Source organism: Canis lupus, chromosome 24 (assembly GCF_003254725.2).
Source record: "Canis lupus dingo isolate Sandy chromosome 24, ASM325472v2, whole genome shotgun sequence".
Classification (NCBI taxonomy): Eukaryota; Metazoa; Chordata; class Mammalia; order Carnivora; family Canidae; genus Canis; species Canis lupus.
In genome coordinates this window covers 43302520-43329664 of record NC_064266.1, presented here as the reverse complement: position 1 = coordinate 43329664, position 27145 = coordinate 43302520, and the positions used below count along the sequence as shown (strand labels likewise).

Below are 27145 nucleotides of genomic sequence, written 5' to 3'. Positions count from 1 at the left end.
TAAGTTCCCACGTCAACCTTGCTTTGACAAGTGGTTGTTTCCAGGACATTCACCTTTCAGAACGATGCTCTGGACTAAATTCTGGCCAACAGGTCTCTTTCAAAGCACAAAACAAAAACAAATACAGAAACAAAAAATCAAAAAACCCCAACAACCAAAAAAACAAAACAAAACGAAACAAAAACAAAAACAAAAAAAACAAAAACGCACCAGGATGTGTCTCTCTGGTTCCTGTTTGGCCTCTGCTGAGCCTTTTCCCTCCAAAATGCAGACTGACTACTCCCACGCACTTTGGCTTGGCACCTGTTCCCTGCTGACGTGTTTTACTGTAAGCCCAGCTCTGCGCCTCTGTGAAGCAGGGACAACTGTAAATGAGGCCAAAGAGAGAGCAAAGCAAATGCACGGCCTGGGACAGCTGAGGGCCGTGGCTGTGGCTGCCACTCGAGAGGGTGGCTGGTTTCCTCTATGATAAATAACACTAGAATGAACATCTCTGGGCTACATCTCTCCTCCACTATCCACTAGTGCAGACGCTCCGCAGTGGGCGCCAGGGGCACGATTACATTAATGGGCCTCATCCGTGTCGGCGCACGCACTTTCCAAGGCGGGGAGGGAAAGATGCTCATTTACCCAGGGAGGTTCTTGAAGCTACAAGAGCCTCTCTTGTCCACCCCAAGGTGGAGACGGCACTGCTGTGAGGACAGTGAAGTTTCCAGTATGGAAGGGATGGGGAAGAGGCGCCAGAGGTTCCAGCCCGTCTCCTCCACTTCCAGGCTGGAGACCATGGCAGGCCACCCGGCCCACCGTGTTCCAGCGTCTTCAGCCAGAACATATGACAGTTGCCCGAGCAGGGCTGAGCATGATGCCTGGCACTTAGAAGGCTCCTAAAAGTGAGGGGTACGGAGCAGGGGGAGTAACGGTGGGTCAGGAGAAAGGTGACGACTTGGAAAGGCTGCATCTCAGGACCAAGCAGGATGCGTGTGGAAAGGCCACCTGCAAGGCCCAGGGCATAAGGCGCCTCCATCTCTCCTTCATCCATCCGTCCCTGTTCAGCCAGTCAGTGTGTGGCCGCTGTGAGCCAGGCACCGCACGAGGCCCCGGGGCTGGAGTAGCCACAGGGCCTACCGTCCAGCACAGGGGGAGGGTGGAGGGAAGAGGCCATAGGAAGTGGCAGGTCTATGATCTGGAAAGTTCTCACTAAGGCCTCGCTGAGCTGGGATCGGAAGCAGCCTGCCAGGAGACATCCGGGGTCAGTTCCAGGTAGAGGGATGGCAGGTGCGGAGGCCCAGAAGGAGGAGCTTAGTGAGATCCGAGGAAAGCAAAGTGGCCGTGGGGGCGGGAGGCAGGGAGTGACCCGCGGGCGGGACCCCACGACACCCCCGCCTCCCCGGGCTGCACCCTGACGCCTCCTCCACGTCGGGCACTGACTGTTCTGTTTGTCTTGTGCCAGCACCACGCCCGGCCCTGCCCAGCGTGCAGCCTCATCGCGCGCTCCGACGAGCACCACCCGCCCGTGCTGCCCCCCCAGGCGGCCCTGCCCCTGCGCCTGGGCGGCCGGTGGGTCAGCCCCGGGTGCGAGGTGCGCCCCGCTGTGCTGTTCCTCACCAGGCTCTTCACCTTCCACGGGCACAACCGCTCCTGGGAGGGATATTACCGCCACTTCTCAGACCCCGCCTGCCACCAGCCCACCTTCACGGTCTACGCCGCGGGCCGCTACACCAGGGGCACGCCGTCCCGCAAGGTCCTCGGCGGCACCGAACTCGTGTTTCAGGTCACGCGGGCCCGAGTGACTCCCATGGACCAGGTCACCACGGCCATGCTCAACTTCTCCGAACCGAGCAGCTGCGGGGGCCCGGGGGCCTGGTCCCTGGGAACCGAGCGGGACGTCACAGCCACCAATGGGTGCCTGCCGCTGGGCATCAGGCTCCCCCACGTGGAGTACGAGCTCTTCAGGATGGAGCTAGACCCCCTCGGGCAAAGCCTGCTCTTCATCGGACAGAGGCCCACGGACGGGTCAAGTCCCGACACCCCGGAGAGGCGTCCCACGTCCTACCAGGCGCCCCTGGTGCTCTGCGACAGAATGGCCCAGGGGGTGCCTGGGGTCCCGCGACACGGGCCTCCGCAGAAGCCCCTCCGTGGTGGGGGGCCCTGGGCTCTCCCCGTCCTGCCCCTCGCGCTGGGGCTGGCCTTCCTCACGTGCCTATGAAATTGGCCTTGACCTCTAGGCCGCCCCCGGACACTCGCCACCCTGGTGGACTCCCCCCGGGCACAGACTCCTCCACGTGTCCGCCGAAGGGCCTGTCTTCCCGCTGCTCTGCCGACAGTCACGTGGCCCTGCCGTTGCCCGCCGGGGCTCTCGGGGGTCTCAGCCGCTGAGCCCGTGGCACCTGCGAAGCCCGAGGCACCTGCGAAGCCCGTGGCACCTGCAAGCCTGTGGCACCTGTGAAGCCTGCGACACCTGCGAAGCCCGCAGCACCTGCGGAGCCCGCAGCCCCTGAACCCGCAGCCCCTGAGCCCGTGGCACCTGCAGAGCCCGCAGTCCCTGAGCCCGTGGCACCTGCGGAGCCCGCAGCCCCTGAACCCGCAGTCCCTGAGCCCGTGGCACCTGCGGAGCCCACGGCGCGGCCCGCTAATTCAACTCGAGTGTCGAGCACGAACCCGGGCGCGGCAGCGTCAGGTGCTTGGCGGGGTCCCCGGGGCTGGAGGGCAGCAGCCCCTCTCCCGCCCGACCTTGGCGTTCGGGGGCGCGGGAGCGAGGCTCTCTGCGCGGGTGCTGCCGCCGCTCTGCTGAGCCTGTGGATCCTTGTTTAAAGATTATTAATTCGAATTTAGCAACACAAACTCGAACCAGAGCCATGAATTAAAGATGCTGCTCCGGGCTTTCGGTACTTGGCGGCTTTCTGGGAGAGGGCTGGTCTCTTCAGGGGCAACTCAGCTTTCTTGAGTTTTGGCTGCGGGCGTTTGTGTGCACTTGCCTCCGCGTCGGGAGTCGGGCCTCAAGCCGTCTACGTGGCGCGGCTGGAGCAGCCCTCCCGGCCCGACCGAGGAGGCCGCGCGGGGCCCAGGAGAGCGCTGCGCGGCGCCGGCTGCTGCGGGCAGGTCTTTGGAGGAGCGCGGCGTTTCCAGCCTTTGGAAAGTAATTAATACTAATGACAGCGGCGACACTAAGGTGCTCTGTAATTAGCCCCGTACAGGCATCCTCTGTTTTCAAGATTCCCTGCGCTTAACTGACAAGGAGGGAGAGAGACCTCCGAATGGGTCTTTGGGACCATCCTAGGGAGAGGTCGGGGTCGCCGGGCCCCCGGGCAACGTCGGCTGGCCCCGATGCTCACGTGCCGGTGTCCCCTCCGCTCAGAGGGGGCTGCCATCAAGGTGGGGACAGGCTGCGCCTCTGCAGGGCCCCCGCCTGCATTCCTGGGGCCTCACACGTAACACTGCGAAATTTACTGGCATCCTGGTGGCTCCAGGGTTTCGGGGACTCTGGGGCTGGGATCCGCCCCCCTCCTGCCTCCGCCGATTCCTATCTCGGGCTCTTATCACAGATCTCGAACAACAATACAACAATCGAGGCTAACGATGCTTTCAGAGGGGAGCCCTGTGTCCCCTGTTAGATTGGTGGGGTTCCATCAGCCCGCTGAAATTGCTCTCACTTATCCACCCAGCGTTCTTAAAAGAAAAAAAAAAAAAACCCACCAAGTTAATATTCTCGGTAGGTCTCAGAGAGCAATGAGTGTTCCTGGCATATTTACCAAAGTACAAAAAAATAATTAGATTATTTACAGTCTCAGGCTGCACCAGGGTGGGGGGTACAGTTGCTGGTGGGGATGAGGGTGGGTGGCGATAATGTGTCCATGGCTGAGCAAGTCTTGTATCCGAGGCTCGAGGCAACCATGACACCATTTGTCATCAAATTTGAATCTTTTAATAAAATTAAACAGCCTGAAAAATGTTCTCGCCGGTTATTAAAGTCAACCAAGGGGATTATGGTTCTAAAGAAAGGAAGTGAAGTGTCTTCCAGGGAATGTGTGAAAGAGAATAAAACCAGTGGAGGTAAACCCCGGCTGTCTGTTATGCCCCTTCGGTTCAGGCAACTGCCCTGCCCTGTTACAAACTCTCCCAGAGCTTCCAGTATACTCGGAATAAAATGCCTACTCCTCGGTCACTGATGTCTGCAAGGGCCAGCTGCACCTCCCACACCCTCGCTGCATCAGCCTTCCTTCTGTTTCTTGTCCATAACAACCTGTTTCCTACCTCAGGGCCTTTGCACATGTCACTGCTGCTACTCTTCCCCTGGATCCTCAGGAGCTTGGCCTTTTCAAGTCTCAGACCAGATGTCACCCACTTGGGGAGGCCAACTACCTGCAACCCCAAACAGCAGCCCCCCTTCCCCTTCTGTCCTTCTATCCATCCATCCCTTCCATCCTGCTGTCTCTTCTTTAGAATGCTCACTGATCACACTGTCGGAAACGACCATCCATTCACGCATATGCTCTGCCTCCTGCACCACAACTATAAGCTCCACGGAACAAGGAAGGCCCGAGCTGGCCTCGACAGTCCTTTCCAGCAGGGCACGCGCACACCAGCACCTCAGTAAGTACAGGCAAGTAACACGTGTTTACGATGCCAGTCCGTCCTCACACCGAGACCTGTGACGGGGCCCCTGGCTCATGCCAGGCACAGCAATCTCTCACTGGGGGGCAGGGGACACGGGAGGTGAGAGCTGTGACTCTGCATCTTGCTCCTGAGGATGCTAAAGACTCAGAGAGGACAAAGGGCATTGCCCAAGACCACCAGCACCTGGGCCCCAGAACCCGAGGCCTGAACATCTGTCTTGGGGTGTTTCTGGGGCCCCAGACCCCTCATAGGTAACAGTGGAATTCCTTGACTGTATTTGGGGAAAGTGACGCAGAGCTGCCTTGTGGGCACAGCATGAGCCACTGCTATTTAGAGTCCCCCGGGCTGGACCCAGGTGCCCTCCTCCCAGGAGCAGTGGATGCTGACAAAGGGCCACGGCTGGAGAAAGGACCACAAGCCCTTTGCTCCCGGGCTGAAAGAAGAAGGGGTTGTCCGGGGGCCTGGGGGGCGGAGGGGCCACGTGGGAAGCCACGACACGTCTTCTGGCCCCTGACTGTCCCTTGCACCACCCTCCACGTAAAACCCAAGGTAGCTTTAATCAACAGAGGGGAAAGTAAAACCCATAGTTCTAGTTCAAAACAAAACAAAACAAAATTAATGTTCTCCATTCTATGTTCAGTCACGTTTAAAAGGGGGGAAAAAAAACCCATGCAGTTTATAATTTCATAGCGCAGGCTCCCAGGAGAGTAAATGAGCCTTTTTTTTTTTTTAATAAAAAGTTTAAATTGTATACAGCTCTCAGAGGCCCATTAACTAACAGATGCTGGTTATCAAAAGAAGCTATTTCTTTGCTTTTTCTAAGCGAATGTGTTTAATCTCCCAGCGGAGCTACGGGCCTGAGAAAGAGCAGCTCCCAGTGACGCGGGCTCTGCTGCACTCAGGCCGCTCTCTGGGGACTGCGGTGACTCAGGCGTGAGGGGGGCGGGAGGGGACAGGCCGGGAACCGAGGCTCCTGACGCAGAGGAGGGAGGGAGGCGCAGCAGGGCCATGGGGGGGCCCGGGAGGGTGGGGGGCTGCTTCTGCTCCCTGGGGAGCTGGGGCTGGGCTCGGGCAAGCCCCCTCCAACCTGCTCCAACCTGCTCCCGATGGCCCTGGGAGGCTGGATGCCGGTCCTCTTCACACGCACCCCACTACGTGGGTGCTCACCTGGGCCGCACCTGTCAGGGTTTTGTCTTTGTCCCTCCTTCTGCTTGGAATGTTCCAGCACCTGAGCCTGCACAGGTCACCATAAGGACCCTTGGCCTCACCTCCTTATTTCTTTGTCGGCCCCTGGCCTCCATGAGTCCCCTGATGGCAGGCCCTTGTCCGTCTTGTCCTCACCACGCCCGTGTGTGCAGGGCGCCTGGCACACAGTAGGAGCACAGCAAACACCAGCTGAACAAATAAACACTCTGAGTACTGATGCAGGCTTGGAACCCCGGCAGCCAGAGGACAGCCACGTACTCCAAACCTGGCTTGGAATTTTGATGTTGCTTTTTATTATTATTATTATTTTAATAAGATGGGCAGAGCAGACCCCAGAACTGTGAGCTTGAAGAACTCCATTGTCTCCTGCCCAGGCTCTTCCTAGGAAGGGTATTGGGACCAACTGCGGTCCCCGAGCAGAAGGCCACATGGCATGATGTAGGCAAGACCCCCTGGGGGCCCCATCAGGTCTCATGCGTACAGAGGTCACCGAGACAGGGAAACCGCTTAGCATCATGCAGGCACCTATGACTTCCCATCCTTAGCTGTGGAGCCCCCAGCTTCAGTTTCCTCACCAGGGAAACAGGCTGAACCACCTGGAAAGGCCATGCCTGGTAAGAGACTCAAGAAGAAGCAATGTCGAATTCCAAGGGGAATAGCTTTAAACAAAAATCTCAGTGAGGATGGGTCTTCTTCCAGTGAAGTCGTATTTACTTCCTAGGGGTTATTAATTAACAACCTACTACTCTCACTCCTATATTTGGTATTTTTTTAACTCCTTGAGAGGAAAATAATTAACAAAAAAACCTTACTTTTTGGTCATTACTGCTATTAAAATAAACTGCAGTTTATTTTTTTTAAGATTTTTATATTTTATTTATTCATGAGAGACACACAGAGAGAGAGGCAGAGACATAGGCAGAGGGAGAAACAGGCTTCCTGCAGGGAGCCTGATGCAGGACTCGATCCCAGGACCCCAGGATCACAACCTGAGTCAAAGGCAGGTGTCCCCAACTGTCAGTTTATTAAGAACTACATGTTATGGACTGACTACCCAATATGGGCCAAGTGGAACACACACTTTCACATCTACTTCCTTCTGAAGTCCCCAGTAAATCATGGAAAAAGAAAAAACAGGCACAAGGTCACATGGATACACAGAAAAGGAGAAGAGTCAATAAAAGATGGTAGCAAACCTCTGGGGGGCTGACAGGTGACACACTGACAGCAGGTGACAGTGGAGAGAAAGGTGCTGTCAGGCTGGATTAGTAGCAGAAGGGTCAGAGGCAAGCCCCCAAAGGCTTAGGAAGTGGTGGTCTAAGGAACCCTGGAGGTGGGAGAGCATGAGGACTGAAAACAGGATTATGTGAAAATCTACAAAGGAGTTTTACCTCCAGATCCTCTTCCTGACCCTTGCATGAAACCAGACGGGCAATCAGGATATTTGGACTTGGAGACCACCCAGGGCAAGATGTCATGCTAAAAATCTAGGTAGCAAATAAAACTCTACCCATGAAACAACTGGGTTACACAGGCTTCTTCTCCTTGAGAGATAGTGGCCAGGCTTCTGCTGCCAGGAAGGAGATGGGAAGATTCCAGAGCAATGAGCCCACATTAAATCAACTACAGATGCTGACACCTGGAATTTCCCTGGGGAGGTATCTGTGAGGTCCCTACCCAGTTAGCTTGCCTGGAAACCCACCATTCAGCAAATCCCACCTACACAGATGCCACTTCCCACCAGCTCTTTAGTGCTTCAGTCATAAATACATTAAAGGACAGTCAAGGATCACCAGCCATTTAAAGAAAGCCTCCAAAATGAAAAGACAAAAAGTGACAAGTAAGAGTCCCATGTTGGGTGTAGAGATTACTTAAAAATAAATCAATACACTTAAAAAAACATTCAAAGTGACTGGTAAGAAGAAGATAATGCCTCCTTATCTGGAGGCAGGATGATAACAAAAAGAACTATATGGCCCTCGGTGAAAACAATGCTAACCTTTTAAAGACCATTGCCATTTTTCAGTTCCTCTTCTGTACAGAACAAGAACAAAAAAAGAATTAGAGGGATCCCTGGGTGGCGCAGCGGTTTAGCGCCTGCCTTTGGCCCAGGGCGTGATCCTGGAGACCCGGGATCGAGTCCCACGTCGGGCTCCCGGTGCATGGAGCCTGCTTCTCCCTCTGCCTATGTCTCTGCCTCTCTCTCTCACTGTGTGCCTATCATAAATAAATTAAAAAAAAAAAAATTTAAAAAAAAAAAAAAAAAAAAAAAAAAAAAAAGAATTAGAATATCCTCAGTGAAAAGAATATATACATCAAGCAAGAGTAGATTGTTATAAACAAATAATAGTAATTAGAAAGAATTATTGAAAATTATGAAAATGATGGCAGACAAATCAAGAGAAAGTTAGAAATTAAAGTTGAAGAATCTCTCCAGAAATTAAATTTAAAAAAGAGGGGATCCCTGGGTGGCTCAGTGGATTGGTGCCTGCCTTCAGCCCAGGGCGTGGTCCTGGGGTCCTGGGATTGAGTTCTGTGTCGGGCTCCTTGCATGGAGCCTGCTTTTCCCTCTGCCTGTGTCTGCCTCTCACTGTGTGTCTCTCATGAATAAATAAAATCTTAAAAAAAAAAAAGGATCACCAGTTAATGGTAGCAGACTTCTTATTGGCCTTAGGAAACTGGCAATCAGTAAACAGTGTTCCCCCAAATCCTCAGCGTGATTTCCAACCTTGATTTTTATACCTAGTACAACTATCAATTGAGTGGGAGGGCAGAATGGAACGTGTTCAGATACATGAAGTTCTCAGAAAAGTTACCTCCCACATACTCCTTTCTCTGAAACTGGCTTAAGGATATACTCCACCACAGTGAGGAGATAAAAACAAGAAAGAGGAAGCCAGAGATCCAGAAAACAGGAGATCAACCTAGAAGAGAAGAAAGGGAGTTTCCCCCAGATGATGGCAAAGGAAGGGCTTTCCTGGGACTAGAGCCGTGCAGCAGGTCTGGAGACCAATCAGTCCAGAGAGGAGCAAGAGAACGGAGAGCTCCAGGAGGGACTCCTCCTGAGAAAATACGTAAGAATCAGAGAGTTACGGAATGGGTGAATGCTGTCGTGCTTCTGTCAGAGTCCGGGGCTGAGTTAATTGGAGATATATAAGAAACTAAGCAGGGGAGAGGGGAAGGGTGATGTATAAGAGGGAAATATAATCACAGAACAGATAATACTTTGCGGTGAACAATATCTAAGTCTTCATCAAGCAAAAGGATACTGACATAGCCAAAAATTGTGACATGACACCATGGAAGGGAGGGGAAGCATGACACTATGCTTCAGACAAAGGTTACTGGAGTTAACTCCTCACCTTCCTTAGAAGGAAATCAATAGATAAAACCTCGAAGTGAAAACTCAAGAAAAAGTAATATACCACATGATTGAGAAATACAGATGTTAATACCAGAAGACAGAAAGTGCTAAGTGGCTGCCTATAGGAAGTGGAAGCACAAGGCCATGTGGGTCTGCTGGTTTTCATTATTAGAAATACTTTGCATTTATGCCAATGAGGTGCTCTGGTGGGAGGTACAGTTACAAAATACTGCAAAACACACGACACATGAAAGGATGCTCCACATCACTCATCACCAGGAAAATGCAAATCAAAACCACAAAGTGATAACTGCCCCATGCTGGTCAGAAGGGCTAAATTCAACACAAGATACAACAGGTGTTGGCAAGGAAGTGGAGAAAAAGGATCTCTCCTGCACTGCTGGTGGGATTTGCGCACTGGAGCAGCCACTGTGGAGAACAGCATGGAGGCTCCTCAGAAAACTGAAAGTAGAATTAATGTATGATCCGGTAATTCCACTACTGGGGATTGACCCAAGGAATACAAAAACATTAATTCAGAGGGATACGTGCACCCCAAGGTTTACAGCAGCATTATGTACAGTAGCCAAATTATGAACACAGCCCAAGTGTCCATCCATGGATGAGTGGATAAAGAAGATGTGGTCTCTATACACGAGGGAACATTACTTGGCCACAAAAAAGAATGAAATCTTGCCATTTACAGTGACACAGATGGAGCCAGAGTATCATGCTAAGCAAAATAAGGCAGTCAGAGAAAGACAAATGCCATATGGTTTTGCTACTATGTGGAATTTAAGAAACAAATTAGCAAAGGCGGGGTGGAGGGTGGGGAGAGGAAACCCAAGAAACAGACTCTTAACAACAGAGGACACACTGCTGGTCACCAGAGGGGAGGGGGGTGGGGGCTGGGGGAAGAGGTGATGAGGATGAAGGAGGGCACCTGTCGTGATGAGCGCCGGGTGATGTGTGCAAGGGCTGAGTCACCGCATCATGTACTTGAAACGAATAGAACACTGAGGGTGTCTGGGTGGCTCGGGGCGGGGGGCGTTAAGCGTCTGCCTTCGGCTCAGGTCGTGACCTCGGGATCCTGGGATCGAGCCCTGTGTCAGGCTCCCTGCTCAGTGGGGAGCCTGCTTCTCCCTCTCCTCCCTGCTCATGCTCTATCTCTGTCTCTCATTCTCTCTCAAACACATGAATAGTATCTTTATATATATATATATATATATATATATATATATATATATATATAAACATCTTTAAATATATATATATAAAACATCTTTAAATAACACTGCATGTTAACTATCTGGAATTAAACCAAAAAACACTGCAAAACCAAATCCAACAACAAAACCTAGAACTTCCCCATCCAATTGCTTTCAGTCCAGTAAGGACAGATTACGGCAAGAAAGGGTCCAAACACTTCGGGGGCCAGGGGTGGTGGAGCAGGGAGGGTGCCCCTGAGCGGGCACCCCGGGGTGCTCAATGTAGCAGTTGAGTCTGTACAAATAAGACCCACCCTCAGGGCCTAAGATTGAGGGGAACGGGGGAAAATAGCCAGAGCACCCGCCGTGAGCTGCTGGGCCCTCCCCGCGCAGCGGCTGGATGGATACCTTTTGATGGTTTTTTTTTTTTTTTTTTTTTTTTTCCTTTTGATGGTTTTATCATTACGAACGGAAAATACATTCTGCGCTTTGGAGTCACATTTAGGACTGGAAATGTGACTGCGAGGCGGGGGTTGAAATACGACAATGGGTCTTGGCTTGACTTTAAAAAGCCTCCTGCCTCCCATACACATTTTCCTAACATTTTTGAAGTAGCATAAAGGTACATTTTTCAAAAAGTCCATAACACTAATTCTGTGTTTCTCCAAACTTTTACTTTTTTTTTTTTCCTTTGAAGTGATTTTAGTGGCCGAGCATTGCTAAGAAGACAGAAACAGAAGTCCTGCTTGGACAAGGGAAAGCAGCTTCGGATGGGGCAGGGGGTGTTTTGGGGTGGAGGGGGGCTCTCCTCCATCACAGAACCCTGGCAACCTCCCAGGCGGTAGATTTGTCTTCTTGAGGCACTCATGAGAGATAATGCCAACGCAGCTCCTTCGATTATTGATTAAAAAACACCTCGACCTCAGAGCTGCAAGGATGACCACCATTTCCAGTCCTTCTCCCAGAACTCCCCATGGTCGAGGACACTGAAATGTGCCTCATTTGTGCCCCCCTGTGAGAGGGACCCTGGGAAGCAAGAGGACATGCTCATCTCCACTATCGCCATCGGGACAGGCTAGAAGGCAGGAACGAGAGCTTGATGGGTTGGCAATATCTCGCCCTGCTCCACCCATCTCCACACCCCCTGCAGCACGCGATTTCCCCAGGAGAACAATACCGTCCCCTCCTATTTCCACACTCATGAATGTCCCCCTGTAGAGTCCACTTCTGCTGTCCTAGCACCGGCCCTGGACGCGGTAATTCCCTTCCTTTGAACGTCCATCATTCCAGATCTTCTCGAGTGGGTTCAAACAACCTTTACGTGGAGAAGCCGCTCAAAGTCATGCAAGGACATGGAACCTAAGAATCTGCGCCCTTTCCAGATGAGCAAAGAAATAAAATCAGACATGGCAACACGCTAGCAGAGCAGGGTGGCAGGCCGCGCTGGGACAGGAGCTGGCATGTCCTCTGTGGACGACGGTGTGGCAGGCTCGGGACAAAATGTCAAATGCGGCACCCTTTGACTCAACCACGTCTCCTCTAGGAACCGTGCCCTCTTGTTCCTGCTCGTGTACAGGGGCACTGCTGCAGCTGTGTCCGTGGCAGCAGGACTAGAGGCGAGGGAAGTGCACCCTACAGAGGGCTGGCTAGTGAACCACCGCACATCGGGAGAACCACAGAGCCATTAAGAAAAGGCGTGTGGACATGGTCTCCGACATATTACAAAGTCAAAAATCACGCATGAGGGGGGCGGGTAGTGTGTGCTCCCATCTGTAAGAAAACATGGGGCTGTGTGTGCTCGGAGTAGGATCGCGCAGAGAGGATCTCCGGAAAGAGGCAAACAGGAAATGGGAAGTCCAGGAGTCTCTGGAGAAGGGCAGTGGGCTTGGGCCTGGGGGTGGGGTGGGGGGATCGTCGTGCTGTCTTTTGGACTGGTGTCAAGTCTTAAGGTTCGCAGGTATTACTTTTCCAAAGGAGGTAAAAATGCGGCCATTAACGTTTAAAAAGGGAACACTGTTCAGGTGGAGAGCTGTCCACCGTTTCTTAGAGGCGCCCCACCTTGCAGACTTGGAAGCAGTCTACACCAGCTAGCACTCCCTACATCAACCACAAACCCTCCCCACCCCACCCCCCAGGAAGTCCAGGAACGCGGGCCTGTTCCCACGCTGAGGCTCTCTGCGCCAAAGTTCGCTCATCAGTAAAATGAGGAAGTTGACCTAAGTCATCCCTTAAGTCTGTTTCCGTCACACAAGATATCTATGATTTTTCATCTTAAACTGATTTTATGTTCCTAAGAGTCAGTGGTGGAGGAAAAGCGATGGGCCCTAGTGTGTTCTCTAAAGCATATCCAAATGCTCTTAAGCCATCCATTCAAAATAATTTTACACTGAAGCATCCTTTAAATATATTCAGAGCACAGAATTTATTGAACATAATACGGAGACAGCTAGTACAAAAGTTTATGCCTCGGTAGGGCAGGTTTCATCAGGCCGACACAGAACATGTGAGAACACGTTGTGAATGGCTCTTTCGATCTGGACACTGCAGAAATACATCTCCTTCCCTCCGGGAAATGTAAAGTCAGCCATAAAACCATGAATTTATTACATATCAGATAACCAGAACGTATGATGGTAGAGTCCTTTCCTGTACCAACTTTTTAAATGAATTCTCTGTCAAAACAGGAAATACAACTTAAAATACAGAAAAGAAAAATTATGAAAATGAAAGCATTCTAAGACATCTCTTAAAATACTCGATCCCCAAAATGTTAGTGTACATTGGAGTCAGAATAAAAACACACACCGCAAACTGCAGAGATTTTTTTTCCCTCCAAGACAGGGAGAAAGCTGTAAAGCAGAGGGGGGGGACCGCGTGCACCGCTGAAATGACTTCTTTACTCACAAAGGAGAGAAGAGGTAAAGGGAACATTTAAATAGATCATTCAGAGTTTCTTATAGGAAGTTCCAAATGGCAGCAGTTTATAAATTCTTAAAAAAGGAAATGCTAGCAGCAGAAATGAGAACCAAATGTACTCTGCAGTCTGCTCTCTACATAGAAGCTCGAATCACTTTACTGAGGTTGCTTACGAATGAAAAGCACAAAAACAAATCGCTCCCGTTGATTAATTCCTCAGCATCTCCTCCAGCACCTAACCTACAGAAGGTAAACCAATAAATGTGTGCTAAACGCATGAATGCTGAAGGCAAGCGGGGCTTGTACACATGGTCTCAGTATTACAGACAATAAATTCTGACCTCTGAATCCAAGTAGAAGAGTCCATGGAAAAACCTCGTTTGAAACGAATGCCGCGGCGGAGGGTCACAGCTGAACCCTGAAGTACAAAAGGAAGATGGGAATGCCGGCTTCCGGTTCAGAGAGAGAACCAGACCTTTTCGTGTCGCGTGGAAAACCATCGAGTCGACGTGAGAAACATGCATGCTAATCTGTCATTGTTTTAAGTCACAAAAAGCTATGTATGCATCGTCTGCGCTACGCCTTAGTGAAACCGTGTCGAGCTACTGGGCTTGTCTACCCTGGTTGGCATGTTCTGAAGGGAAACAGGGTGAACGGTGACCTATTTCGCTCGGGCCGGCGGCGGTGGCGCAGGGCCGGAGTGACCGGGCCCCTCGGGTGGCACTCGAGGGACTGCAGCGAGCACACGGGCCGTCCTGCGCCCGTGTCCATTAGCCGAATGATTAAATATACATCAACCCTGTGGTATAATAAAGTAATTCTAATAGGGCATTGTCACAGGATCAATGTTTCCTGGTTTAAAAATAAACATTAGCATTTATCTAGCAGCAGCAAACTATTATCCCATGGTACTGTTTTATTCAACTGACATCTTTTAATCAAAGCAATCCATATTGTGGCAACATTCCAAGGTATCATGATTGCAAATATCTACGGCAAGTTAGGTAATAGCTATGTTTTTGTTGCTAGCTTTTTCTTCCTCTACGGAGTCGATGCAGATTATTTTCTAATGAATTAATTCCATTAGGAAAAAAATCCAAAGTAATTATATTACTCGAGACAACCTCTCATCTACCTCCTCGGGTTTCACTTGTAACTATTACACACAACCGTTCATGTGTGTTCCAGTCTTCTGAATTTTCCAAAATACCCCTGTGATGAACGTAAGTAAAAAGAACCTTTTCAGTGGCCTAGATGACGTGGCTAACACCCCACAGACGGAGGTCCGGATCCCCTGCCAGGGGCTGGCGGGGAGGGGGGGCGGCTCGGGCACCCCAGGTGACATCCTGGGGGGTCGAGCCCATGGGCTGTGGTTCAGGAGTCTGGCTGGAGGCCCGTTGGCTGCTGCTCCCCACCAGGGTCTGCTGTGACTTGTGCCCTTCCAGGATTAGCCAGAGAAGCGTGGCGCCAACTCGGGGCGAGGGCTGAGCCGAGCAGCCGGCCGCCCTTGAACTCGGCAGGCCTCTTCTGTGATACCTATTCTCATGAACTGCCCTCCGCTTCACGTTTAATTTACAGGTTCTGGAAAGCCCCGTGGAAAGCCTCCTTCCCTGCCTCCCTGAGACAGACTGGCGTGTTTCCTTGCTACGGCCCCCAGATTCACTCCCCGCGAGCATCAGCGGAGATCTTCAGGCAACCAGAAAAGGGAAAACGCACATTTTCCTCAGTCTGAAGTGTGTTTAGTTTCAAAAAGAAATTAGAAAAGCATCTCGGCACGAGTCTGGGTTCTACTTCTTCTTGAGAGTGACCGCATGAGGGATGAAGGGCAACATCTCTGATGAGGGTACAAACGGTCCGAGTGGCCGAGGCCGTGGGAGTCACACACCGGAGCCTCCACGCGGCTCCGCTGAGCGGGAGGCACGGAGCTCCAGGCCGTGCCTTAGCGATCCCAGCCTCACGGCGGCCTTCGTGCCCAGGGAGAGGCTCTGCAAAGCTGCTCAGCGTAACATCTCGGAAGCTTCATTTCCTCACGTGCAACACAGAGCCCCCAGCTCCCCCCGCTCCCCACCCCCGGGTCACAGCTGTGGTGAGGGAACGTTCTGGAAATGTTCTGCACAGGGCAGAGGGAGCGCTGGCTGGAACAGCAACTTTCCCTAGGTTCCTGTCAAAGCAGCTCCGTCCGAGGCAGGTTACAGAGAGCGGCCTTCCACACACCCAGCGGGGCGGGGAGAGCCTGAGGGAGCCCCCGGGCGGGCGGTGCGGCTAGGCCCGAGGTGCCTCCCCGCTCCAGCACTGGTCGGGGCCGTAGCAGCTCCCACCCGGCTCTCAGGGACTTCCTCAGAGCAGGTCCCTTCAACGGCAAGCATGCCTCTAGCCGGAGGCGCTGGGACAGGCCGGGGGAGGCCGCCCTCGGGGAGCGGCCCGCCAGCAGGGGGCGCAGCGGCCCCTGCCCCTGAGGAGGGCTGGGTGGGGACCTGGGACGCCCAGGGTCCCACCTCCCTCCTTGGATCTTTCGTTCAAATCAAGAATTTCACAAACCATCCCCAGAAACTTGTAAATGGTCTAGTTTACAGAAGGGGCTGACGATGACAAATGGAGCTGTGTTTTGGCATGGGTTTGAGTTTGCAAATACAAAGATTTGTGTGTGCAAAATATATAGGCACCATTTGGAAAATGTTAAGCTACTTACATATAGTACATATGCTACACACACACACACACACACACACACACAGTTTGTTTTCAAATTAATTTGAAAGGCTATTTAGCTCTGAGCTATCACTGCATTCAGTTATATCAGACCCAACACAGCCTGCAAGTCCGCACTGATATCTTTGGATAGCAGTTCTGTTCCTGGGATTTGTTTGAAAGCGTTTAGGTTTTCACGGATCACTGGAGGTTCCTCATTTCCCCCCCTTCTGTGTTATGTAGGTATAAGCCATCTCTCTAGGCATAAACTGTCCACTGGTAAAAATCAATTTTGATTTTATCAGTATTTATTACTGCTGGTGCCAGCAATTTAGAAGACTAGAGAGGGAAAACATGCAAATCTAGACGAAGGAAAAAAATTAAAGCTGGGTCCTCATACCTACAAATAATATGACCTGCTGTCTTTAAGAAGTATTTTGTATTGTATGGAGAGAGCTTAAATTATCAATTTAAAAACTCAATCAATAAAAATTTACAGGATTGTTATTGCTTACATCTCTTTTGTATTTGTGGGCTCGGTGGCAGGTTTCTAAAACAAAGGCACCACTCCCAGAGGTGCTGCAAAGCAGCGCCCAAGGCACCAGGCAGGAGTCTGGCCTGCCCGTGCCGCGCCAGTTTATTCTACGTGACTCTTCCCCTCTTGGAACACGCCAGGCCACGTGAGAGGACTACACATCTACCCTCTGCCTCACTCTCTCATGCTTCCTCTTCTGTCATTCCAGGAGAGACACTCAAAAGTGCGGACCTCCCCAGGTTTAAGTTCTGGCCCCCGACCCTTAGCAGCGGTTGTGCCACACTCTCCCTCTCCTGACACACTCTACTCACGGGATGACTCACATCATATCCAACCTTCCCACCATTACCTTCCTTTCTCTCCCGGGGGAGCTCCCTTCTGTTCAGCCAAAAAAGCTTCATAAATTAAGATGCCGTCACCAAATCATAATCTCTAAAGGAAAGAGAGATTTTACAGGAGGATTAGTTGGAAAGATAACTGGGGATCTGTAATTCTGATTTTCAGCTACAAACAAAAGGCCCACATCTTCTGAGAAGCTGAATGTCGTCTCCTACAAATACATAAGACGCTAAGTCACTTCCCAAGACCTGGAAAAGAATAGATATCTGAGGCACTCTTTTTAAGAACTTAGTCGTCTCCGTGCACGCACGGGCAAATTCCAGCCTCATAGGCCAAATCCTACCAGCTGCTTTTGTGAATAAAGTCCATGGGAACACACAGCCACACTCCCTGAGAAAAAGTCTACAGAGCCCTGCTCCAGGGAAATGGGACTGTGCTGCACTCCCAGGAACAGTCTGAGACCCTCCTAATCATGGTCCTTTTGAGGCCATGAGCTGCTGGAAGCTAAGAAGACTGGTTCGCTACAGCTCACACACTTGGACAGACTGTACTCCACTTACAGAAAATTAATGGCAGAAGGCACAGTCTTTTCACCCCGTTCTCAAAGTCCCTGGATCCACATGGACAGTACCAGGACTAACTTCTACTTGGGCAGCCCTCCATGTGCACACACTCCACGCAGACCGACCACCAGGCAGGTGGCTGAGAACCAGGTCTGATCATGTTCCCCATGAGCACTCGGGATATAGTAACTTCTCATGAAGACAGAAGCTACTTACTTAGACCACAGACACCCAGCCTCTCAGGCTCTAGGTCCCTGATCAGATCCTCAGGGCCAGAAGCGAGGCCCTTTTGCCCTGGCCAAGCTCAGGAGAAATGTGACTCAAGTGGATGACTTCTAAGAACTGTCTTCCTTTTGATGACTGTCTTTTCAAACCCACCCATTTCCCGGAGCCATGCTCAGCATGCCGGTCCCTAATCTTCTGCATGGCTCCTTGACACAGAGGAGACATTTCTTTCTACTGAGGGGCAAAGCAATGGAAAGGTAAGGGTGACCAGCTGCTTAAAGATTTTTCAGCAGTTTTATTTTTACACTCTCAGTTGAAGCCAATAGTACACACACACACACACACACACACACACACACTTCAAATCATTAAACATATATATTTCTCATTGAATTGATAGGGCTCATTTTAAAACCAACCTTCCAATAACAAAATAATATTGAGGATCATAAGGATAATAATTTCCCCCCTATAGCAAGTGTGACAAAATGACAAAAGAACTCTTAATTCTGGGGCTTTATTTTAATTTTTTTTCTTTTTAAGATGCTACATAGTCAAACAGAATTGGATTGGTCTTTTATGGCATAAAATTAATTTACAGTCAAACTCTCAATCACTACTTGACGATTATCTGGAGCCTCTCACCCCTCTCCCGCCCCCACCCAGCTGGTTCCCTGTCTGCTACCATTCTGCTGCCTCATTCCAAGCAAGGGCCACATGGGAAAGGTCAGGACCAGACTTGGGGCACATGTGCTGGAAGAATGAGTGGCGGCTGAGGGGTAATGAGGGAAAAAAACAAGATCAGCTAGTCTTCTCCAGTTAGAAAGGGTAACAGAGTTGACTGTTGCTACTAAGGACTTCCCTCTCTTTGACAGTTGTTATTTATTTACACAGTGAAACACTTCTGGCAGCTGTTCTACAACATTCCAATAAACCACACCTCCAAGCTTACATAGAGCCCAGAACCTCGAGAGAGAGAGAGAGAGAGAGAGAGAGAGAGAGAGAGAGAGAGAGAGAGAGAGGAGCCCACAGCTCTCCAGCAGCAGTGCCAGCGTCACCCACTGGCATTAGGTAGCACAGGTGATTTTTAGGCCACAGCATTAATTATAATCTTGTGGCAATAAGGAAACATGAGATGAGATACATTAAATAAGTTAAATATGCATTAAACATCTCTGAATAACAATTCAATCTCACTACATGAACCAACAGTAATTTAGCTTGGTCCCTTTAAGAGAACAAAGCATTGACTTTCATTTCCAAAGTGTTGGGTCAGTCCACCTCCTGCTGCCTCCCACTGCCTCTCGCTCCTGATGGGCAGATCTGACACTGCCACAGCACAATGCCATTGGCTTCTGACCCTGTTCATCAGTCCCAAGGAACCGACAGCTGGGGACAGAACGTGGAGCAGCAGCCCAGAGAGTGAGTGAGTGGGTGGGGCTTGCTATGTGGAGGTGACGGCCCTCCCCACCGCACTGGGTTCCAGCTCCCCAAGGCCCGGCACCAACAGGCAGGAAGAGTGTCTTGTTCTAAGAGAAGTAATCAACCCAGCCACATGTACCAAGGCTACACATGTTTAAAATGACACGACATGCCATTACGATTTAATCACGGTTTCCCTTGTCATTAATAAAGACCATTCTTTTCCCCCAATCATTTACTATACATTTTTAACTCTCTAAAGGATTGTTACGTTATAATTGTGTGTGTGTATGTGCACGCGTGCGCACGCGCAGGGAGGGAGTAATTTAAAGGCAAGACCTGTGAGATGTCATCATACATGAACTTCTTTTTTACACATGGTTATGATAAAGTCAAAGCCCAGGGGATGGCGGGCCCATCAATCCAGTGTGCCGCCCTGTGCCCACTGCCTCTACAAGGCGATCTTCCCTATGATCACACCGACGATGAAGAACAAAACCACGAGGGCGAGGAGCCGGGCGCTGAGGCCCTCCTCCTTCCCAGCTGGAGCTAACACAGGCACAGGGCTGTTGCTCTGAGCTGTCTTCCTCATCCGGAGTCCATCTTCCTCCTACGGGAGCAAAGGCACATTTCAAAGACAACCCAAGGCACCAGAAGCAAAAGTCAACTGTCAGTTCAACAGGATGGGCCTTTAAAAAACACACTTGAATCACATGGTGTGGGCCAGCCTCCTCATTTTTCAAAGGGAGAAACTGAATCCCACAGAGAAGGCACTGGGTTGAGGTCACTCAGAAAATATTGCCAGAAACCCCTCTTTCCTTCCACCCACCTACACAATGCTGCTAGGCACCTTTTTATACCATACATCTAAGTACCTTGGTTCCCCAGGACTTACAGAAAAAAGCCTCTGAAAGGCTCAGCCAGTCTCTTCTGCCCCCAGGAGCCATCTACCTCTCTGGCCATGCCTCCGGGCCACCCTTCTACATCGGACTCCAACCCTCTCTGTCTTCCCTCCCTCTACGGAGCAGGCTTCCCTAACCAAGTCATCCAGTTTTGAAATGATAGGCATTTCTCAAAGCACAAATATAAAAATCACAAGAAACTACACTGTGCAGCAGCTTTCAAATGCAGAACTCTGTATTGATGAGTTACATGTAGACTGCTGGACAGAAAACATGATATTTGGAATATTAAAATGTGACTGAATCTCATATATGCAGCTCAGATATTTTTCTACTTAATGCATGGAATAGAAACTTTTTCTTCCTTTACTCCCAAGGCCAACTCCACACCCCTCAACAGGGCATGCAGCAAGGCCTCTGTACTTGGGCTCAGGTGCATCTCTGGCTAATTACCCCAACTACTCATCCCCAAACCTGTCCGTCCTGGAGACAACAGGCAGGCCATTGTGCTGACTCTCCACAGCACTTGTGGCCATCTCTGTGGGGCCACTCATCATTCAGCTCATCAGTACTTTTGTCCCCAGCTACCCTGGTCAGCAGGGAGCTCCTCAGTGGCAGGGACAGCTTGTATTTGTGCCCACAGTGCTAGTACATGGGAGGGGCTCAGAAAATGTGTTGGCCAAATGAAAGAATGAAACAACACAAAACAAGAAATCAGTATTTGGCAGGATAAAGAATCTTCTAATGTCAAGATTGGTCTGATAATATTTTAAAGATATTCTGCTCATGGGGCATGGCCAATATCGCTGCACAGTGATAAATGACTGGTGTTATTCGATTAACTTCAAAAAAAAATGGGCACAGCAAAATACAGCATTTATTTTATTGGGTTTATACAGAAGCTATTTCTACCTATTTATCACTTTAAACGGCACAGGACTCTGTTTCTGAAGAGAAATACACTCAAGGAGAAGCTTTAGGCATATCTTAGATTTTTAGTCAAAAAGTAAAGTGTCAGCTTCATAATTTACACCATACTAAAAGAAGTTACTGAACGAGGCAAATCAAGATTACTGCAAAAAAAAGAAGATGATGCCATTCTCCAGACACTGTCAGGTCTCCTGTATCTATAACACTGTCAGAATAAAAGAAGGAGAAGTCAACTGAATGGAATGTATTTATTACATGTGTCTAGTGCTATGGTGGTTAAAGAGCAAAAGCCTAGGGCATGGGTGAGTGGCATGATCGAGAAGTGAACAGACCAGCCTCATATTTAAGCTGCAACAGACGTTCCTATGACCAGATGCTCAGAACCATTCTCTTCAAGACCATGTCTGAAATAGACATACTTTTAAGGCTGGACGGTGCCTCAGACAGGTTTTGTGAGTCGAGGCCCAGGAGATGCTGTGACCATCACAGATCCAGAGCTAGTCAAGTGTGAGCAGTCACTGGCATAACACCGTAGGCCAACAAGGCCAAATGAAGTGCACCCTACTTTCCTTCACTGCCCAGTTCAACCTGACCCTCTTAACACCCATGCCAACTACCTCTTCAACAGCCACAAGCTGGAGACCCGGGTTTCTCCTTCTATAATCTCCACCTGTCTACTGTGACAACTTCCCATCTCCAATCTCATCACCATGTGAACCAATCTGAGGAGATCCTACTGCCCAGACCCACCTAGAATCTTCAAAAACCAGAATTATGCCTATGTTAAAAGAGTACAGGTATTTACCTATTTACCCTCCTAAAGAAAAGATTCTCACCTACTGGGGATATAGTAGGGTTTGACACTGTGAATTCAGGATAACCACTGCAGTTTTGTGTTTAGTCTCAGAATTTATCTTCAGTTTACACTAATGTGAAGGCAAGAGGAGCTCTTACAAGAGGACAAGAGTCTGCAGGCTGAGGCCGGAGAATGGAACCACTGTGAGCTCAGGGCACAAAGCCTGGGTTCAAGTCTCACTGCAAGTACGACCTCAGGCAAGTCACTTAACCTCTGCTCCTCAGTCTCCTCACCTGCACACTGGGGATGGTAACAATCCCTACTCACAGAAAGGTTTAGAGGATGAAATACATTATTACAACATATCAAATACAAGGGAACAAGAATTTAAATAGTTGAAAAGCTTCTCCTCAGACACTGGTTAACTTGAGGGGTGGGAGTGGGGTGGCAGGAGGGAATCAGAGCTCTTTTGAGAACCTGATGAAAGCCACAGAAATTTCTCCCTAGGGGAAGAATGTGTAAATACAAAACAACTCTACAAATTCAGGGATTTGTCAACTCCCCCACTCAAGATCAGAGTGTTAAAAAGTCCCTGTTTTTTATAGATTATCAAGAAATAAAACACTATTGGAGTGCTCAGTTGATAGAGCGTGTGACTCTTGATCTCAGGGTTGTGAGTTCAAGCCCCATGTTGGATGGAGAGATTACTTAAAAAAATAAAATCTTAAAAAAGAAAAGAAAAGAAAAGAAAATGCCATTACCTTGAATTGCTTGTTTTCCTCCCGGAGCCTCTGCACTTCACCCTGCAGCCTCTTACACTCTTCCATCACCTTCTTAACTTCAGTGTCATCCAAAGAAGAACTCAGAGCTTTAGACACCGTTGGTGTTTCTGTCTTTGATGCAGTTGTGGGTATAATTTTATTTATTTCTACATCATGCTGTTCAGAAATAAATGAAAGCGCAAGTGTCACCAACTATGTAATAAAGGACTTTTTTATGCAAAGTAAAGTAGTTCTCGGCAAACACCACACGTGGTAGCGTTTCATCCACACTGTAAAATGTCACATTTATTTTAAAAATGGATCACTTTATCTAGTATCTTAATAATCTAAAGCAACTGGGCCCCAGAAATTATGGATAAGGACAAATAATGAAGTTCGGCTGAGACTAATACTTCAAAGGAAAAGAAAAAAGCCTGTGCATATTGCACGATCAAATTCCTGCCATGTAAAAATTAGCATATCGTAATCGTGCAAGCTCAGGAGTTATTAGCAACAAATTACTGTCACCAGGAAGACCTCAACATCCCCAGGACAGGCTGGGATGGGGGAGGTGGGAGGCCAGGGAGAATGTTATACAGAGGGCGATTTATTTCATGAACTCAGAACTTCGAAGCTGGGTTGAAGGTGAAACTAGCGAGGGAAGCTACACATCCTCTACTTCCCCACCGAGACCATTACGACAGCCTCTGGAGAGTGCCTGGGGAGGAGACACTACCAGGGAAGGCATGGAAGTGGTCAGATGTGCTGGCCATCACTGCCCTGCAGGTTCCATGCAGCACACTGAACACGACTGGCTCTCCCTATTGCACTCTCTCTAGTATGACTCTTCCATCTTCCAGGTGAGAAGAGGAGAGCCCTGCCAACAGCAAGGCTCCCATCTACAAAGCTGGTACAGCAGAGAGCCAGGAGCAGAGCACAGGTCTCACAGCTTCCCAAATCAACCTTCCTGGGACAAAATATGCATTGGGAATAGTCAAAACCAACAACAACAAAAATCCCATTACCCGTTCAAAGAAACAGGCTAATGATGGTGGTCAGTCATTGAGCAGGAAGAAAATACAGTAGCCATGGCAAAATCAACAGCGTTCTGGAGATCACTATGGACAATGCTAACAGAATGTGAGCATTTTGATTTCCCAACTCCAGCTATTAACAGCCAGGGCAGTGGAATGTTCTACAGGGTGTTTTTAATACAAATTAAGCTTTTTCCGACTAAGTGGAAGGAAGGTCCAAATTAGCATTTCAGATACAGTCTTCTCTCTTCAACTGGTCATGAGCAAGGGCCATGACAGGCCTGCCCCTTGGTTTCATGGAGAAAAGCGAGCTGACAGCTTGGAGGCAGCTAGTCCTTTCCCTTACGACATATGCCTTAATGCTAATAACTTAGGCAGCACAGGGGGTGACTCAATGGACAGTGCTTCTGCCCCCACCAGCGCACAATGGGCAAGTGTCTGGAGACCATTTTAGTTGTCACCCAAGAGGAGTAATCACCTCACTAGTACATAGTGAGGAGAGGCCAGGGATGCTGGTAAGACAGCATCCCCCAGCAGGGAAGGATCCAGCCCCGACGTTAATAGTGCTGAGGTTGAGAAACCCTAATCTAAAAGCAGGTTTTGACTAAAGAGGCAGGAAGGTAAAAAGGGTGGTGAGGTGGTGTTAGGGGAAAGAGTAGACAGAGAGCCCTAAGACAGTAGTTTATACAGCAACAGAACCTGAGAGCTTACCACCTGTCCATCAAGCACCATGATAAACGGCAAATTATTCCATTTTAGACTTACCCACTCTTTTACAGCAACCTATCACTTTGCCAAGTAAAAGAAACTCTTTAGGATTTATGACATTTCAACAGCCAACAGGTTGTACTTTTCAAGAAAAAAAATTGTTTCAATTAGTTCTCTTTCTGCAAGTCTCTCAAAGGCTGATTTCGTGAAGGCCCACTTATTTGTTGACTTCAGCTTATTTTTTTCATCAGACATCAGAAGAAGGAAAATAATTTGCCAACTTAAATCTTGGTTTTGCAGGAGATGGTATGCAAATAAGTATCAGCTTGCAACATTCAATTATTGTTAACTATAAACATACTTACTGGTTTATCATTTTCTGCTGGCAATTCAAACACACATCTAAGTTTTGAATCCATAAGGTCTTCCGGTTTTGCCTCCTTCCACTAAAACAATTTAAATTTAATAATCAGGATATTATAAAGCTGCTGGAAGAATAATTTTCTTCCTATAACTGACAATTTTAAAAAAATACTCTTAATGAGAAAGCCCTGATGTATATCAAACAAAGAACTTACGTCTGCTGCGATTTCAATATTTTTAACATGACAAGATTAAATACACTAGCTTTCCTGAATATTTATTACACTTTCCAAATCCCAGTCCTGCTGCTGCCTGATTCCTCCAAGTCAACCAATGCTGCTCCTGTTGCTAGTCTGTGGGAAGCACATGGGACAAAGACAACCACTGTTGAAGGAAGAGGAATGTTCTAAATTATGTCTGGGTGGTCAGAGGTCACTCTGGCTCTCCTTGAGAAAATAAAACTTACGTTGTCAGGTACATCCTTCTTAGGGTAGCGTATACTACGTGGGAGTGGTTTTAGAACCACACTGCCAACTATCAACAGGGTGAACTAATGAGTGAACCCCTGTCTGGGCTGACCCCCCCACTCTCTCTGGTCTGCTGGTGAGGACACCTTCCTGACTAAAGCCATGCTCTGGGATGATGTACTCCTGGCTTAATCCTCCTCCTTTGGGCAATGGAGGGCAGGAATTCCAGGGTATGCCGAGAACTGCAGACCAGCGTAGCAGGAAGGTTAACACAGAAAAAGAGAACAAACCTTCCCACCCTCGGCCCAGGACCATGCAGGAGGCAGCTAGCGCAACACAGGTACCAAGAGCCAGAAATAGGAAACAATCTGTATGTCAAGCAATAAGGAACTGCCAAATAAACCATGGCAGGTCCATTCAGTGGAATAGCATGCCATTCACAAGTGATACTGAAGAGTATTTAATTACACAGGGAAAATTCACAGAACATTAAGTGAAGAAGCTACAAACAATATTTTAAGTCTGTTCCTCTGTATACACACAGTATACAAAAGTTCTTTTGTGTGTCAAAAGAACATCAAGCAAGGGTCAATCACTAGACACTAAACCACCAGGTGAGACTGCTGGTGAGCAGGTTATTCACGTGGTCTCCAAGCGTCCAATTACTCAAGAGTATCAAAGATCACATATTAACCACAAGGGGCAACCTTGCCTTGACACTGGAAAGTTGGCAGTCACCAAATTAACAAAGTAATCCAACTTTTAGCATCACCAGTAGAGGGACAACCCAGTACTGAATGCCTTCTGATATGATGCATATATGGTATTACTTATGGAATATTCTTGCTAAAAAACATTGAACCTGAATTTAATCATGAGGAAATAAGTGGACAACCCCAAGAACTGGCCTGGTCTCAAAAAATTCAAAGTCATGAAAAACAAAAAAGGCTGAGGGTACTGTTCTCTACTTGACTAAGAACAACCAACGGCCACTTTGGAGCAACTGGAGAACGCGGCATTGGAGTTTCTCGGTTAAATAATATGATTGGATTAATGTCAACCTTCTCAGCTGTGAGGGCAGTGCTGTGACTGTGTAAGACACTGTCCTTGTTCTGAAGCATGTAGGAGCAAGTGTCCTGAAGTCTGTGTCTTAGAGTCAAGTGGTTCGGCAAAAAAAGAAAGTTTATAAGAGAAATAAAGCAAATGTGGCAAAGTATTAAATGGTGAATCTAGATAAACGTTATAGGAGTAGTCACTGTATAATTTTTTCCACTTCTATTCTATAGATCAAAATACAAAAAAAAAAAGTTAAAAATAAAGAAATAGCACAAGGCTCTGAATAACAGTGATTAGGTCTAGTATAAATAAATAAATACAGGTCAGTTTTAGTTTTATTTGTGCTTATTTGTATATTTCCAAATTTTCCTACCATATACATTTCATATAAAAAATTTTAACTGTTATGAAAATTATCATAAAAAGGAGTGAAATTCACCCTCATTGTATATAGAGGGCCTGGCCTATAATAGTGCTCAGATACAACAGCTTTGGAGACTGTGCCAGGTGTCTGACACACACAGCACACGGAATCCCACGACCAGTGTAAACTACGTTTTTATCCCCCTTTTACAGGTAACCCAACCCTATAGAGAGTTAATGAAAACTGCCCAAGGCCACAACATTAGTAAAAGGCAGAGCTCAGCCCCACACCCAAGACACCCAAGCCCATGCTCTTGTCACTAAGCCATGCAGCAAAAGCCAAGCAGAATACATTCTTGGATATTCCAAATTTTGTATTTGCCATACATTTCCTTGCTCACACAAATTAACATGAAGTGACACATCATGTTCTGGGAATAAAAGAGAAAGTAGTAAATGCCTCAATAATCATTCTTATGAAAGGGGAAGGTAGTCTATTATCACTCATCTCTCTCAAATCTCAAGGTATCTGGCTTATCCCTCATCTCCTGCCCCAAACTTAAACATCCACAAAGATGGTCATTTGTGCTTTTCCAAGACTAACAGAAAAGGCTGAATGGGACACTGGGACACAAAGGGAAGTGGTGCATAGAAAGCCCTTTGCATAAAACTTGAAAGAGAAAAA

General features: G+C 48.6%; 2 protein-coding genes across 5 annotated transcripts in view; one reads left to right on the top strand and one right to left on the bottom strand.

The window, feature by feature from the left end:
* Window positions 1-3947, top strand: part of APCDD1L (APC down-regulated 1 like) — a 52625-nt gene extending 48678 nt beyond the window's left edge. The window contains exon 4 of the mRNA XM_025470518.3: window positions 1451-3947. Within this exon, the coding sequence (XP_025326303.1) occupies window positions 1451-2206 (756 nt within the window). The 3' untranslated portion in view covers window positions 2207-3947. The remainder of the gene's footprint in view (window positions 1-1450) is intronic.
* A 14212-nt stretch (window positions 3948-18159) lies between these two features.
* The window catches only part of VAPB (VAMP associated protein B and C), a 50472-nt gene continuing 41486 nt past the window's right edge, over window positions 18160-27145 (bottom strand). For 3 of the 4 annotated variants that reach the window (XM_025470517.3, XM_025470515.3, XM_025470516.3), the window contains exons 4-6: window positions 24577-24657; window positions 22470-22646; window positions 18160-19690 (exon numbers count right to left, since the gene is read on the bottom strand). In XM_025470517.3, coding sequence (XP_025326302.1) covers window positions 19532-19690; window positions 22470-22646; window positions 24577-24657 — 417 coding nt within the window. In that variant the 3' untranslated portion in view covers window positions 18160-19531. The remainder of the gene's footprint in view (window positions 19691-22469; window positions 22647-24576; window positions 24658-27145) is intronic. The other variant, XM_049100503.1, reaches the window with a different exon arrangement.